The sequence below is a fragment of the Cardiocondyla obscurior genome, linkage group LG18, assembly GCF_019399895.1.
Source record: "Cardiocondyla obscurior isolate alpha-2009 linkage group LG18, Cobs3.1, whole genome shotgun sequence".
Classification (NCBI taxonomy): domain Eukaryota; kingdom Metazoa; phylum Arthropoda; class Insecta; order Hymenoptera; family Formicidae; genus Cardiocondyla; species Cardiocondyla obscurior.
In genome coordinates, this window is record NC_091881.1 from 3,718,869 (window position 1) to 3,734,046 (window position 15,178).

At 39.8% G+C, this 15,178-nt stretch overlaps 3 protein-coding genes and 1 long non-coding RNA gene across 8 annotated transcripts; 2 read left to right on the forward strand and 2 right to left on the reverse strand.

The window, feature by feature from the left end:
- Positions 1 to 151: 151 nt before the first annotated feature.
- On the forward strand, positions 152 to 4,613 carry LOC139109630 (uncharacterized). Its single transcript, XM_070668859.1, has 10 exons — positions 152 to 608; positions 702 to 748; positions 823 to 903; positions 982 to 1,188; positions 1,275 to 1,359; positions 1,442 to 1,564; positions 1,664 to 1,836; positions 1,912 to 2,013; positions 2,095 to 2,283; positions 2,369 to 4,613. The coding sequence occupies exons 1-10, from the start codon at positions 545 to 547 to the stop codon at positions 4,013 to 4,015; spliced, it is 2,718 nt and encodes a 905-aa protein (XP_070524960.1). The 5' UTR covers positions 152 to 544; the 3' UTR covers positions 4,016 to 4,613.
- On the reverse strand, positions 4,009 to 5,403 carry Mcts1 (malignant T-cell-amplified sequence 1 homolog). Its single transcript, XM_070668895.1, has 6 exons — positions 5,262 to 5,403; positions 5,004 to 5,156; positions 4,824 to 4,924; positions 4,617 to 4,750; positions 4,451 to 4,518; positions 4,009 to 4,384 (listed from the first exon to the last, which is right to left on the reverse strand). The coding sequence occupies exons 1-6, from the start codon at positions 5,270 to 5,272 to the stop codon at positions 4,303 to 4,305; spliced, it is 549 nt and encodes a 182-aa protein (XP_070524996.1). The 5' UTR covers positions 5,273 to 5,403; the 3' UTR covers positions 4,009 to 4,302.
- LOC139109663 (uncharacterized) lies at positions 5,057 to 9,125 on the forward strand. Its single transcript, XR_011546875.1, has 4 exons — positions 5,057 to 5,165; positions 5,317 to 5,398; positions 5,532 to 5,754; positions 7,492 to 9,125. It is a non-coding gene; the product is annotated as an uncharacterized lncRNA (long non-coding RNA).
- Positions 7,306 to 15,039, reverse strand: Ubr1 (Ubr1 ubiquitin ligase). Of its 5 annotated transcripts, none has more exons than XR_011546863.1 (4): positions 14,734 to 15,039; positions 14,158 to 14,364; positions 8,552 to 14,057; positions 7,678 to 7,839 (listed from the first exon to the last, which is right to left on the reverse strand). XR_011546863.1 is itself a non-coding variant. In XM_070668849.1 (2 exons), exon 2 carries the CDS (start codon positions 14,022 to 14,024, stop codon positions 8,613 to 8,615), a length of 5,412 nt encoding a protein of 1,803 aa, XP_070524950.1. In that variant the 5' UTR covers positions 14,025 to 14,057; positions 14,158 to 15,039; the 3' UTR covers positions 8,300 to 8,612. The 5 variants fall into 5 exon arrangements, 1 of the variants encoding a protein (XP_070524950.1); XR_011546862.1 differs by having other exon boundaries at positions 14,521 to 15,039; XR_011546864.1 differs by lacking the exon at positions 7,678 to 7,839 and adding an exon at positions 7,306 to 7,622 and having other exon boundaries at positions 14,158 to 15,039.
- Between the last annotated feature and the right edge of the window lie 139 nt (positions 15,040 to 15,178).

The window sequence follows — 15,178 nt, forward strand, 5'->3', positions numbered from 1 at the left end:
TGTCATACGAAAGAAAATAACCACTAATTACACACACATCGAAAGTTCGGTGCGGCATTGACCAATGATGTTCGAGATAAGAAACCAAGCTGCGCAATCCAATTTCCTCTGCTATTGGCTGGCTTGCCTCTACGAAGCCGGTTTTATGGCTCCATAGCAAGGGGCGAGTCCATGAACGCGAAACGCGAGAGTACACGGTGCAAGGCTCGAAAGTAATGCAAAAAATACCTTTTGCATACTTTTATTCTGCAAACATCCCTCTTTTTCGCGAGATTACCGGGATATTTGTGCGTTTCACCGTGAACCGACGGCTCTTGACTCTTCCTGGAAATTCTTGGAGGCTTAATCGAGCCGAAAATCCTTCAACGCCGTGACTGTGCACCATCGTCGATTGCAACGCGTGCTCGTCAAGCGTATTGTAGGTTTAATAAAAATCGACCAGCATCATTCCCGACGTCTGTAAGATCGACGGAAACACCGACACCGCGAAGCTTTACGCTGCGTTTCGTAGGGAAACTTGCCGGGACGCGTCGTTTAACCCAAAATGGCACTGCCAGCGAATTACAAGCAGGTCGCGATTGCTACGTCGAACATCGTGGCCTCAAACCGTAAGTATAATCGATCCTTTTCTTTTTTTCTCAATTTTAAGTTGGCACAATATAGTTTTGAAATATTTATACTTATAATAATAATTTATGCAGAACGTATGAGAGCTTCCGGCGGGAGTTCGAGCAGTTCGACGAACAGTGTAAGTATATGAGTACTTGTAACAAAATATACTTCTCGAATTTAGAAGCTAATTAAAACAATTTTTATGTTTAGAAAGACACCCAGAGTCCATTTATACAAACCCCTCATAGTCATCCAGGATTTACACCTCAAAAAGTTGGAAAGAATACCAATGTATGTATTTGATTTTTATTAAAATTAAAAATACAGCTGTAATATATTATGTATTTATTTGATATTTTTTTTGATAAGGCTGACTCTCGAATGCCTAAGCCACCAAAGCCACCAGAGAAACCGCTTATGCCTTATATGAGATATAGCAGAAAGGTATGGGATCAGGTTAAAGCTCAGAATCCTGAGTTGAAGTTATGGGAAATTGGTAAAATTATTGGGCAAATGTGGAGAGATTTGCCAGAAGAAGATAAGACAGAGTTTATTGAAGAATATGAAGCTGAGAAGGTATATATAAATTTTTTTTACTAATTTTTATGCAGTTGTATAATTTTCTGATTTTTTTATACATATTATTTAATTGTTTAAAACAGGTAGAGTATGAGAAGAGTTTAAAAACTTATCACAATTCACCTGCATACTTAGCTTATATTGCTGCTAAAAATCGTGGCAAATCTGGTAAATATAATAATTAAATTTAGAGATTTATAATAAAAACTAAAATTGCATTTTTTTTAACAATACAATATTTTTAACACAGCGTTATGTGCGGCACAACAAAATAATGACGATCGAGAGAGTCACGAACGTTCATCGGGCAGTAGTAAAAGCCAAGCGGCTCAGGATAGAAGAATTGATATTTTACCGGCCGAAGATGACGATGGTATATATATTGATTATTATAGATATTGACCGTGATTATTATAGATATTTATTAAATATATTTTTTTATTATAGTATTAATTTTGTATTTAATTAATAGATCAAGATGATGGATATTCTGTGAAACATGTGGCATATTCGCGTTATACAAGAAATCATCGACTTATTAATGAGATATTTAGTGATACAGTTGTCCCTGATGTTCGTTCTGTAGTTACTACTCAGAGAATGCAAGTTTTACGTCGTCAAGTACAATCTTTAACAATGCATCAGGTAGTTAATGCATATGTGTTATAATAGATGATATTTTTTTATACTGTTAGGTAAAATGTATTTTAAATATTGCAGAAAAAACTCGAAGCTGAATTACAACAGATTGAAGAAAAATTTGAAGCAAAAAAACGTAAATTTATAGAAACTAGTGAAATATTTCAAGAAGAATTAAAAAAGGTATAAATTATTTTTTAAACGTTAGTCATATTCTAGTAAATGTAATTATTTTTACTATAATATATTATAAATACGTTTTAGCATTGCAAACCAGCAGTGGATGAGGAGACTTTTAATAAAATGGTAGAACGGCAATATGAAGCTCTTCGACGAGAAAGACTAAAAGGATTAGAAGAGAATCGTTCGGATGGACCAGCATCTAGTGAATCTACTCCAAATTCTACTCCAACCCCGACCCCTGCATCACTTAATGACGAGAGCCAACCTGATGTAATAATATTAATACATAACGCTTACATAGGTTTTAACACGAGCAAAAAATTAAGAAATAATAATTACTTATTTGTATGTTTAGGTGTCTGATAACGATTCGATCGAAAAGAAATCCGCTAATGTCGAAAAACCTAATATTGAAATGAAGAAAATGTCGCCACCATATATCGAGAATAAAAATGAGGCACCACCAGCAGTGCAACCAAATGCTAATCAGCAACACCCGACTAACTCTGGGATGTATTGCAATAACGTTAATCCGATTCAACAACATCCACATCAGCAGCAAACACAAGCACCTCAACATCCACCACCACCACCACCTCCCCAGCATCAACCGGCGCCTCTCCAACAACCTCCGCCTCCTCAACATCAGCCTCCTCCGCAACATCAGCCTCCTCCGCAACATCAGCCTCCTCCGCAACATCAGCCTCCTCCGCAACATCAGCCTCCTCCGCAACATCAGCCTCCTCCGCAACATCAGCCTCCTCCGCAACATCAGCCTTCTCCTCAACATCAACCTTCCCCTCAACATCAGCCTCCTCCTCAACATCAAGCTCCTCCTCAACATCAGCCTCCTCCTCAACATCAGCCTCCTCAGCAGCATCAATCTCCTCAGCAACATCAAGCTCCTCATCAGTCTCCCCAACAACATCAGCCTCCTCAACAGCATCAGCCTCCCCAGCAGCATCAGCCTCCCCAGCAACATCAGCCTCCCCAGCAGCATCAGCCTTCCCAGCAGCATCAGCCTCCCCAGCAGCATCAGCCTCCCCAGCAGCATCAGCCTCCTCCTCAACATCAGCCTCCTCAACAACACCAGCCTCCTCCACCACAACATCAACCGCCGTCACAGTCGGCTCCACAACATCAGCCGCCGCCACCTCAACAGCATCAAATAATGCCTCAATCTCAATCTCAACCTCAACCTCAATCGCAGGCATCACAATCCCAGCAACAACCACCGCAATCGCAATCACAATCACAAGCACCGGTGCCTCCGGTAATGTCGCCGCAACAACCAACGACAACTGCTGCAGCAGCAGCTGCAGTTGCGGCAGTAGTTGCGAGTGCGAACGCAACTGCAAATTCTGGTCCATCAAATATGCCACCGGTATCTGCTCCTGGAATGCCTATTCAACATAATCCTCATCAGCAAGGAATGTTATCGAATGCTCACTCGATGCCGCCACATCAAAGTGCACAAGCCACTCAAAGCTCGCAGGTTCTACCATCGCAAGGGCCAGTAGCAAATCCTCACACTCCACAAATGATGCCGCCCAATCAGGCTTACGGTCAGCAGTATCAGTCCGGGCCAGGACCACAACAACCACAGAACGTTCCGTTAGCTCCGAGACCGCCGCATCCTTCTTACAGTTATTCTCAACAACAGACGTATCATCAACCTTATCCGCAATATGCTCATCCGTACTATCATCAGCCGTATTCGCAGTATTCGCCCCATCCTATGGGTCGTCCTCATGGTCACGGTCCACATAGTCCGCACAGTCCGCACTATCATCCGCAATCACCTCATACTGTCGCTCCTGAAAACAATAACGTCGGTCCTAACGTCGCAGGCGGTACAACGGCCGCTGTGGCTTCCGCTCCCGCGCCTGATACCAACAATCCTGCTCCGTACTCTGCACCTGCGGGACACTGCGAGGGCGAACGTACTGGTCCACCAGATAACCAAGAGGGCCAGGTAGATAATAAATCGGGATCTACTTAAATATTCTTTATTTTACAAATTTTTATTTTGAATTTCTATATTTGACAACTTATATATGTCTGTGTATTTATATTCTTGCGCCAACAAACTCGTTTGGTAATTTTTTAATTTATACGATAAAAATATAATGGTAGTGTTGGTTTTATTACGACATATAACGTTGTGGGCATAAATATCGCCCAAGAATTGTACTATTCCATATGAAATGATTGCATAGTGAAGTAAAAAAAGAGGTAAAAGAACATTCGTACGTAAAATTCTTTTATAGATCCATAGTATAATCAGTCTTACTTCACTGGTTTCATTTGCCAAAGTCCATCATTCAAATAATGACAGTTTTCGATGCCTACTCCTTTATTCACTTTGATACTAAAAATAAAAAAATAGAATACATAGAATGATTAAAAACATGTTAAAAAAATAATTTCAGCTTACATTTCTTCGGTTGATAATGTTGTAATTCCAACAGCTAACGCATGTTGCTTGCCCTCAGCCATAACAGCCTACAGCAGGTTGAGTTAAGAATTTGTATCTCATTATCGATAAAATAAAATTGTTAAAATGGTATCATAATTATAAAATTTTACTGCTAAAAGGATACGACAACTGTTTTTTTATCCACAGTCATCATCTTTGCACCCTTTGACGTTAAACCAGGGCACATTATATTGGCACCGCTAAGAACAAATCTAATGGCACCTTTATCGACTTGTTGCATCGGCAGGAAAAATGGATCTGAAATATGTATGTATTATAATGGAAAATATGTTTTCCATTTTTTATTCATTTAATAAATAAATAAACTCACACTTATGTAACAATCTTAAAGTAGGCATCCATGGACCCTCTCGTTGACGAAAGAATAACAGGTCTCCCGCTGCGTTTACTATGATCTCTATGTGATCGTGACTGATATAAAAAAAAAAAAAAAAAAGAACAGAAAATGGTTAAATTATAATGATTTACTTTAATATATATTATTATTTACCATTTCACAATACGAAAAGCATCTTTCTTTGGTATTATAACGTCTATATGGCTCTCCAAGTGAGGATACAGCTCCAGGAGTTTTGCACGAATTCCCTTCTGCACGGAGGATTTCAACTGCTGAACCCCGGAAACACTGTCCTTTTCATCGAATCTAGCAAACGTTAGTATACATTTAAATATATTTATATATATTTAAATTGTTTAAGTATATTACACTATTCGGATATTCTTGTTACACTTATTAGCCGGCACGTACTTTTTAAACATTTTCTTGCTTTTCTCTAACGCACCACCGTCTTAAAACCTTTCAGACGATGCATTCGATCAGGCGATCACGATTAACGAAACGTTATTTCGTCACGAGTAAGTTTCTTCAGCAAAATCTCCTCATAAGTGAGTTTATTTCTTTTCTTCCTAAAACTAACGAATTTTTTAATTAATATTTTATCAAGATTATTGGCACATTTTTGATTTTCCGTTTTTTATGTTTTTTATGTTATTTATATTAATTTGCCGTTTTTTTCAGGAACCGTCTCGCTGGAAATGTTTTAAACTTCTTCCCTTACCGTATATACGTGTGGAAAATTCAGTGAGGTTAAGTCGACCGAACGTCTCGTACACACTCACATATGCGACTAACTTTTCTATCTTAAGGCCCGTTTAGACGGGTTTGCATAGTCGTGGACAACCGTGGAAACCGACAAGTTACATCGCATTCAACATGATCAACTTTTCTGCAAACACTTGGGGTAAGATTTATTCAAATTCTTTATACGGAAAAAAAAGATGCAAATCTTTCTTCGTTTGGATAATACAAATACGATATGCATTCACATAATTCGATCAATATTAATTTTTTGAAACTAAATTATTGGCTTTTAAATTGCCACTAATACAGAAAAATAAGCAGTTTTCTTTTCAAGCAGTAATTTAATTATTTTTCCTTTGAAAGCAAGAAAATAATTATTCTTATTATATTAAAAAATTGGTAGCTAACTAATGAGCTAATTGTTAATTTTTTTCTGAATTTTATGATCAATTATCTTAAAAAAAAAAAAAACCTTTTTATGGTTCATGAATGTTTCTTAAAAAAAATACATGCAAATTAGATTAAATAATGAATTTCTATCTACAATAAAATATCTCTCTTTGTTTTCTCTCCAGTATTAATTTATTGATTTAATTCTGAATATAAATAACGTGAATTTGTACAAATCAATCTTTTGCCAAGTATCTTATAATACACTCTCGTTCTGCAAACAACGGTCAAAGAATAAAATCGAGGGAAAGACGCAAATGTATGAAGCGGCGATCAATACGTTTTGCCATTTCAATTAAGATCCTCCTCGGTAGATGAGGAGTACCTCACTAAATAAAGAATAAAAATTTATCTTATACATTTTTATTTTTTATTTAACGATAAAACTTTTGGTAAGAATATAAACAAAATTCTAAAAGAAATACCTATTATTGAACATTTCTATTTACTAAGACCTTTCAAATTTCAGCGTCTGAATAATTTTTTTTTCTAATAGCGCAACAAGAGCATATAACTGCCCCTGGTTTGCTCAACTATTATATAATTGAGTATTTGCGACATAATTACGTTTTACTATGGATGGAGTTAGTCCATCGCGCACGCACAAATCTAAAGAGGATTCGTGAGATTACGTCTCTCATGTGGCCTCCACCTTGTCGGATTGCCGAGAGTACCTCCGTCAGAGAGGTGGCGATCGAATAAAACCCGCCGACGGACTTTCAAGCGGATTTAAACTTAGATCTTTAATTTCTTTTTAAGCGCACGTGTCACTGCGCTACGATCGCCACTTCAGCATCCAAATAATTTAATATTCCAAAATCATCGTGCTCTGCGAATTTTTAGTACAAATACATCTAAATCAATGTACAATTAACGACGTGTGGTACATCCACATTAATATATGCTGCCGTCCATAACAAATACAATTATGTAACTCGTATATAATATATACGTATCCTCGCGAGAATATCGTCAAAAAACGCTAATTGATCAATGCATTATCGATCTTACAATAAGCAATCTAATGTACAGCGGCACAACCTCTCGTGTGTATTGCTACAAAAATCAGCTGCCAAGGCATCGTAATTTCGTTCAAGCAATCCGGATGTGACGACGAGCGCAATAACGTTGTAATGTTCTTCCGTTTTGCAGTTGTTGTCTTCCGCGAAATGCGTTGCAATTTCTTTTTTTTTTTTTTTTATCGATCTTGACAAACGTGTCGCATCTTAAACCACGATGACGAAAGCATCCAGGTCTACGGTGATAGAGAAAAAAATATAAGAAAGTAAAAGTTGTTCTGATAAAATAACGCGCTACATCTTACGCGTTGTCATCTTACAGCAAATCGCGGATACATAAATGAAAGACGAGTAATTTATCAATATTACAATATTAATATTTACACACCCTTCGCCCTCTAATAATAGTAATCCTAATTATCTTCTAGATTCGATTACATGATACGTAAGAGTTAGCTGAAGAATCGCATGCGTTGAACAAACGGAGAGTCAAGTACGACGCCGGAGCTTCAGTATCTCGGAGCAGTTAACATCGCTTCCAGTAGCATCTAAAAAGAGACTAGCGACGAGAGATAGAAAGATAAGAGAAAGAGAGAGAGAGAGAGAAACAAACGTTAAGAGTTACGTATTATTTATTTCACACATTACTGAGACTTTAAAAATTACTCCATCCGATATAATCACAAGTTCTTCTTTTTCTTCTGTTTCCTTTTCATGTTCTATGCGCGCCAAGCGGGGACGAGAACAGAAAGATTTGAAAAAAAAGACTCGATGACCTAGAATAATTCGTAATTAACTATAAAAACCGTAATAGCACTCGTTTTTTTGTTCATTTGTCGATTGCTAATCATACCGTTTTATTTCGCGCACGAAAAATATTAAGAGCAGTTTTTACACGATGATATGGATATTTAATTACCTATTACTCATTATTCTAGGTCTCTGAAAAGATTAGAACGCAAGCTCCATCATTTGTATATGTAGAAAGTCCTACATTTTTATTTATTAAAAAAAAAATAATAAAATAAAATAAAATATGTGACAATCGGTGGAGTATCGCGTTAGTCACAGATTTGCATCTATGAGCAACAAAATATGTATGCAACAATCTTCGCAATAATTTTAATAAATATTTATAATAAATACGAGAACAGGAGCCGTATACTAATTTATGTAACAGATAATATAGAAATTTTATTAATTTTAAAACAATTAAAAATAGAAATTTTGTAACTTTGAAAGTACGATATATTAGTAAACTGTAAAAATAACGATTGCAACGCGAGATGAAACAGAGAGATGAAAGAAAAAAAGACTAATGCATGCAATTATCATTTTTAAATATACAAAGCCGTAATTTCGTGCGCGCATTGAATAAATTAATTTTGTCGATCTCGGTATAAACGCGAATAAAATTGTGGACGATCAGCAATCAATATTTAGGCTGCTACAGTTTCGTTTAAGCGTAAGAATCAAATATTTTCTCACATTATTTTTTATTTTGTGTCTAAACATCAGATCTGTCGCATCGTGGCTGGACTCCATGGAGTTACAGATGTTGCCACTGGGTCGGCATCAAGTTGTTTGAAGACTGTTCGAACGCCCGGGTGACGGACTCGTGAATTCCATGACCGAGCCATATATGATGCAACCGTTGGTACTTCTCGTGGCAGAGATGCAATGGGTTACCACGTCTCAAACCTTGATCAGTTTCGCCATACTCGTCGAGATACGGCGGGCAAACGAAGGAACCGCGATTAGGTGTGCGCAGAAACAGAATCTCGCATTCGCGTACTCGCAGAAATATACCGACACCGTAGCCGCACTTGTTTGCGTGGAACGTGCACGCGCCTACCGAAGACTTGTTCGTCAATTCCATCTGACAGCAGTAGCTCTGCGAGCAAAGCATCTCGCCGCAAACTAGGCACATCGTCGGATTACGTGAGTCTTCCCGATCGCTGTTCGGACAGGTGAACTGAGATATAGAGTTGATGAGCTCGCTGTAATCGTCCGGTAACTCTATTAATTTATTGACTTTCAACGGATCCTTGATTATCGACACCTTTTTTTCACCCGACACGTGATTCCAGACGGTGGGATGTCTTCGCCACACGGCCATCAGCTTTAAGGTAACTTCCAGATGAGAATAAATTAAAGCGTCGCAGGTAGTGGGCAGTCCCAGGTACTGACAAAGTTTTTCATATGTGTCCCCACGCACCTGTGTTAATTCGCTTGGCGGTGGCACGTCCGTCACATAATGAAAATAGATAGCGCAACACCGAAGAAAGGGTCGACAAGCAGCTTCCACTCGTCTCCATACGTCGCTTGCTCTTTGTTTATCGTAATGTACACCTAAAATATGAAACAAAGCGAAGTCCATTTTAGTCTCAATTATGTTTTCCTCCTCGTCTTCGTTGACGTTCTCCGTTTCGTGACTATCCAGCTCCATTGCGTCAGTAAAGTCTGACGTATACAGAATTTTTGCTATGTGACTCAGAAACACGAGTTTAAGCACGTGCGAATCAAATACATCGCCCGTGACGATCGGCGGTGGATTCGGAGCCGGCTCTTGTGCCTTCGTGTGAAAAATGCTCGGCAACGTATTAATAAGCGGTATTAACACGCCGAAAGGATCGATGTCAAAGATACTGGGTCCAGTAGACGGTGCTTCTATCAATATTGTCAGTAATGATCTTCCATACATTTTGATTTTTTCGCGTTGCGACCATACGTTTGCACGATTTGAATAACTTGAACCTAAGAGAGCTGCCATTCGTACAAGACTTTCGAGACTGTCGCCTTGCCGGGAAGTCATAGCGCCCAGCAGTGGTTTATCCATGTCACGCAACAGAAATTCTATTGCATGAATCGTGTATGATACTGACTTCCAGGCTAATAAAGGCACCTTCGGGTCATCGCCGTCGGGAACACCGAATCCTTTATACGTGCTTTGTACAAAAAGTGAAGCATACATGTTGATTATCATTTCAGATCTTCGCGCGAAGTGCGGCCCAGATCGCGAATACTGCGTCTGGAAAGGCTCCCAAGCCGGTGGAATTTGCTGATGGAGAACCGTCATAGGATTAACTATTCTTTCATTTTCCCATTCATATTCCTCATATCTTCCATCTTCCATATCAATTATTTTGCCAAATTTTCTATTCGGTTTGCATTCCATCGTGAGCGACATTACTTTCACCCACGTTTCAAAAGTAATATCCGGCTGAGGATTTGAAGTTGGCTGCAACATACCTAAAGGCGGTACAAGAAGAAGAACGGTATTACTGAGACATTCACATAACGGACAGAGATATTCATGGTTGTCAGCGTCGAAGCTAATCTGTTGTCGTGTTCTATAAGGTCTTCGATTTTCCTTGGCAAGTACATTATCGATGTAATCATTCCAGCAGCGAGCATGCATTACGTGGCCGCATGTGCTCGTGTACGGCGACATGCCTAATTTCGCTGATAAATAGAGTGGATCGGCTTCTTGAAAATCTCCGTGGCGTTGACACAATACAGTAGACTGCTGAACAAACGCAGCTAAAACCATTGTCGAACCATTTTCCGTTACAGTTTGATCCTCTTGACACAGAATACACGTATACATTTTTTGCTCGCACAACCTACTAGTTTGGTTAATGCCGACGGCGACCGGAGTACCTTCCTGAGAAGAAGCCTCCGTCAAATCCATGGCGGAACCGCGTCCATTGCTTTTACTATTAATATCTAAGCTCGCTTCTTCGAACAGAGTAGCATTTTTCATCATAAAATGATTTTGCATAGCTGCCATTTGTGCCATGATTTTAGCACGTTTCTGAGCTGCCATTTTCGTTCGCCACTCTTTATCTGTTTCCTTGTTAGCATCACTTTCACCCGCCTGTTGCTGTTGCTCGAGTTGAAGAGGCGCTGGACTAGTTTCTTTTCCTGTTAAACTAGCGACCTGACGATATTTTGCCAAGACCCACGTAAGCAGATCTTTGTGAGCATCCATACGCGGACTGCTAGTCAAATTCTCTAATAATTTATAAATTTTCCATTTTGCTGCTCGCTCGGGAAACGCAAGGAAAGGATAGTATCCAGATTCTTGTTCCTGCAACGCATAACCAATTAGATATAATACCTTGTGTACCTGTGGCTCGGAGAAACTCCTTGCTATGAAATTAAGCGCGCGTTCCAATACTGTCTGCATAATATGAAGCATAACGTCGCACTGCAGTAGATTTGCCACCAGACTAAACGATTCTGTTAATTTAGGAAGTTTAGGCGGCGGGCAACATTCTAATTCTCCTTGAGCTTTCCGCCGCTTTCGTTGAACCTCTTCAGATCTACTGTGCTCTTCCTTTGTATAATGATAAAAGAATACATTGTATTCTGAATACAAGTGTGGATTCAGTTCGTACACACCCTTTGCCGATGTATGCACCGGTTTTTTAAATTCAGCTACTTCGTGTATCACTCTTTCCAATTCGCTTTGAACGTTATACACAACATCTTCCGGTAACGTTTTGCTTAATTCCGAATGAGAGAGAGGCTTGATACATAATTGTTGTATTATTTCTTTTTTGAGACAGTCGTCTGCAGTCACTTGACCGACTCCGGGGACGTATCTCTCACCGATGATCGTAATGAGCAAGCCCAAAAATTCTTCTACTAAATTAATCGTTTGCCGCATACTATCCTCTTCCGGATTCTTCAAAGCGTTTACTTCAAAATCTGGCTGTACCCAATTAAGGAGATTAAATCTGTTTAAAACATGAATTAAAAATTCGTTGCTTTCTATCAGTGACGCGCCAACTTGCAATAAAACGATGTCTCGATCTAGCATTTCACTGCGGCATTTGACGTTGTGATAGAAGTACATCTGATTCAGCAGGGAGTACCCGTTTCGCCGCCACATACCCGCGTGTACTTGTGAGATCATCGCCTGTGCTGTCAATACAGGATCGATAATTTGTTCGGGCGTCGGTTTCATCGAATTATTGAATTCGGGAGATTGAAAGTGTAAATTATATTTTTCCAGATGCAGAAATAAACCTGCGAGGAATCTCGAGAGCGGTAGATGAATAGAAACTGGTTCGGACGCCACGTCGTATTGTAGACATGTTGCGCTATGATCTGCCAGCTCTCGCACCTGGCTCGGCGGCTGTTCATTTCCTTGCTGTTCATATAATTTTTTCAGGAGCGCTATAAAAGATTTAATCAAAACCACGCGATCCGAGCTGCACCACTCCAAAGCCAATGAGATAACCGGTGAAAGTTTTATATGTAGATTAAACGCAGACTCCCATTCTGGCTCATATTCCATATGTTGCCCGACTTGTCGAAGTACTGCATCCATGCACTGCATACTGGAGAGAAGAGTAAATAACAGGGAGAGACCTAGCAAGAATCCACGTCTCAATTCATTCGTCCATTCTTCTGGTTTTGCGCTCAGCAGGTATCGAAGATCATAAAGTATATATTGTGCTCGCTTGAAATTATGATGCGACATATTTCTTTCAAACTCCAATTTTCCAGTTGCGTTACAACGACGGGAGCTCTCCGATATGAACGTAGTCAACAGATTGAATAATACTTCGTGCTGTGCGATAAGCAAATGCGCCAGAGTTGGTACAGTAAATAACTGCACAGAGAGCGAGACAATCGAGAACGAGTGATCATGGTCATCTTTGATGAAATCTTTCATAACAACTGCATAATTATTGGAGAATACAATGGAAAGTGCTTTTTTACTTTCGTACTCCATAAGCATTCCATAAATAAGTAATCTGTGCCATACTGTTCTGGCAGACTTCCACAGTTGCGAATCTCTCGTGAGTATACCTACAACAACAGACATATCAGATAACTTAGTGTTGAGAGCAATGTTACTAAACAGAACGCGGAAACCCTCGCAGTGGCTTATGAATTGTTGCAACCAATTGAGCAGTCTTATAGCAAATGTCTGATGGGCGACTATGTGAGTGTGAAGGACGAGCACCTTGAGCGGACGATTACTATGCCTATATGTGAATTTCTCGACGTCTCCACGCAATTCATTGCAATGTCGAAATATCGCGCATTTTATCACAGCTCTGCCCTCTCTGTCGACATTAGTCACATATTCCACAGCTTCTTTATGCGAGCATTTGAGAACACGCGTAAGCATGTTTATTACCTGATCAAAAGTATGATGCTCGTCGTTGAAGAGCACAGTGCAGTAAGTATCGAAAATATCTAACTGATCTAACGTGAGTGAATAAAATGCTGTGTCTCTGATGCAGAGATTCGATGGTAACGCTACAGTGTATCTCAGAGTCAGTAATTCGTAACAATACTCCAATAATGCTTCAAAAGCCACTACTGCTCTCTCTGCAATGTCACCGGGTAATTTGTTACCGCGCGACTCCTTTGTCTGAGTTCCCACAACATGCGTTTTACAGAAAGGTTCTTTCTTCCAAGCTTCTGTGTCACCACAATCGCAGCATCCGCCTCCATTGGATGTGCCCATTTTGTACTTGTGATTTCGGTGAGCTGATTGTTTGAAACAATCTACACAAAGAACGCAGGTAGAATCCATACCGCATTCCCTACAGCTATAAGTCGGTTCGCCCATCTTAAACATTCTGCCACATATGGACGGTGGATTATCCATCATACTAAGCTCTTTCAAAATCACCTGCGGATCGCCGCCGCAAATAAATTCCTCTAAAGTCCTAAGAAGCATCCTGTTTGCTGTATCTTCGTCAATAACCCATTCTAAACAATTGCCATTACGCTCGGGACTGTATATTTTTGGCACCCAAACTCGCCAATATTCTCTAAAGTTAATACTCGTCAGTACTCTTTTGTTCATCTTCTCAATCCACACATCTACACATCTTTTACTTGTATCTGGAAATACAGGCTGCAATGAAGCAAGACTTATCTCTTCAAGGACCAGAGGCCTTTGGCTTTCTTCTGTACCTTCACTACTCATTTTGTCTGATTTAAATTTCCCATACAATGTGCACTAAAACAATAAGTACAAAAAAAAAAAAAAAAATAACTTGTTATAAAAATTTTATTTTTAAAGGAAAAAAAAATATATATAAATATATATGAGTACTTACCAATGGAATACATGCAATAGAAGTGATTGCAAATATAATTCAGACAAGTACACATCTTAAAGTGTCCTTATATAGCTATTATTTCATCACTGCAAAACACAGCTACAATTTCAGAAATCTTAAATCTTTCACCAAGTTTGAAATAAGTACTGGTGGATGAAAGCTCCTTATTCCTCAGATATCATCAACTTCAACAGCTCACAAAATCTGAAACCACAGCCAATTTTATTACAAGCTCATACTGAATTGCATTCAAATGTGATGCTTATACTTCTAAATAATGCCAAAATATTTGTTACAGATTTAACGTCTACGTATATATTAGCATATACGCGTATATATAAAAGTGATACATATACACACAAAGAAATCCAGAGCCAAAAGTGCAACAACGCAGATAGCACCCGTATCACCGTATTGCGTTTCAAGCATTCTCGCTGCGCGTATATACGTGTCCACGATATATCGCGCAGATTAGTCAACGTGAAGCGAGGCGGGGAGTTTCTTTTTTAAACGTTCGCCGAGTGAAATCTTTTCCGAGCTGGCGAGGACTATTTTCGTCGATGGAACACTCACTGTTGTCGACGAGCGGGTCAAGGCTGATAAAAGGCGCTGACGGGTGATCGCACGGGGGCTCTTTGTTCCCCCCCGTGGGGCGACCAAGTTTCACGCCACCACCCGCGACAATGACGACAACAAGGAGGACAGTGAGGATTTTACGTCCAAGTCGCGGCTCGGCGCGGCCAGACGCGCCGTCGAACCACTGTCGCTATCGCGACACCGCGACTATGCAGAGCGCGCGACTACGAGCGTTGACATTTCACGACCGACACCAAACGAAACGATTATCCTGCGCACAGCTGCTCGCTGACGACGATACTTCAAAATGGCCCGTGACGACTCGCGATGAGTCGCGATTGTCGCGATCCCTATCCGAGAGATCTGGGACTATGCGAGAAAGCGCCGCGCTAGCGTTCCGCAATCCACAGAGGATCACGTCACGGCGATTTTTTGCGGCCGT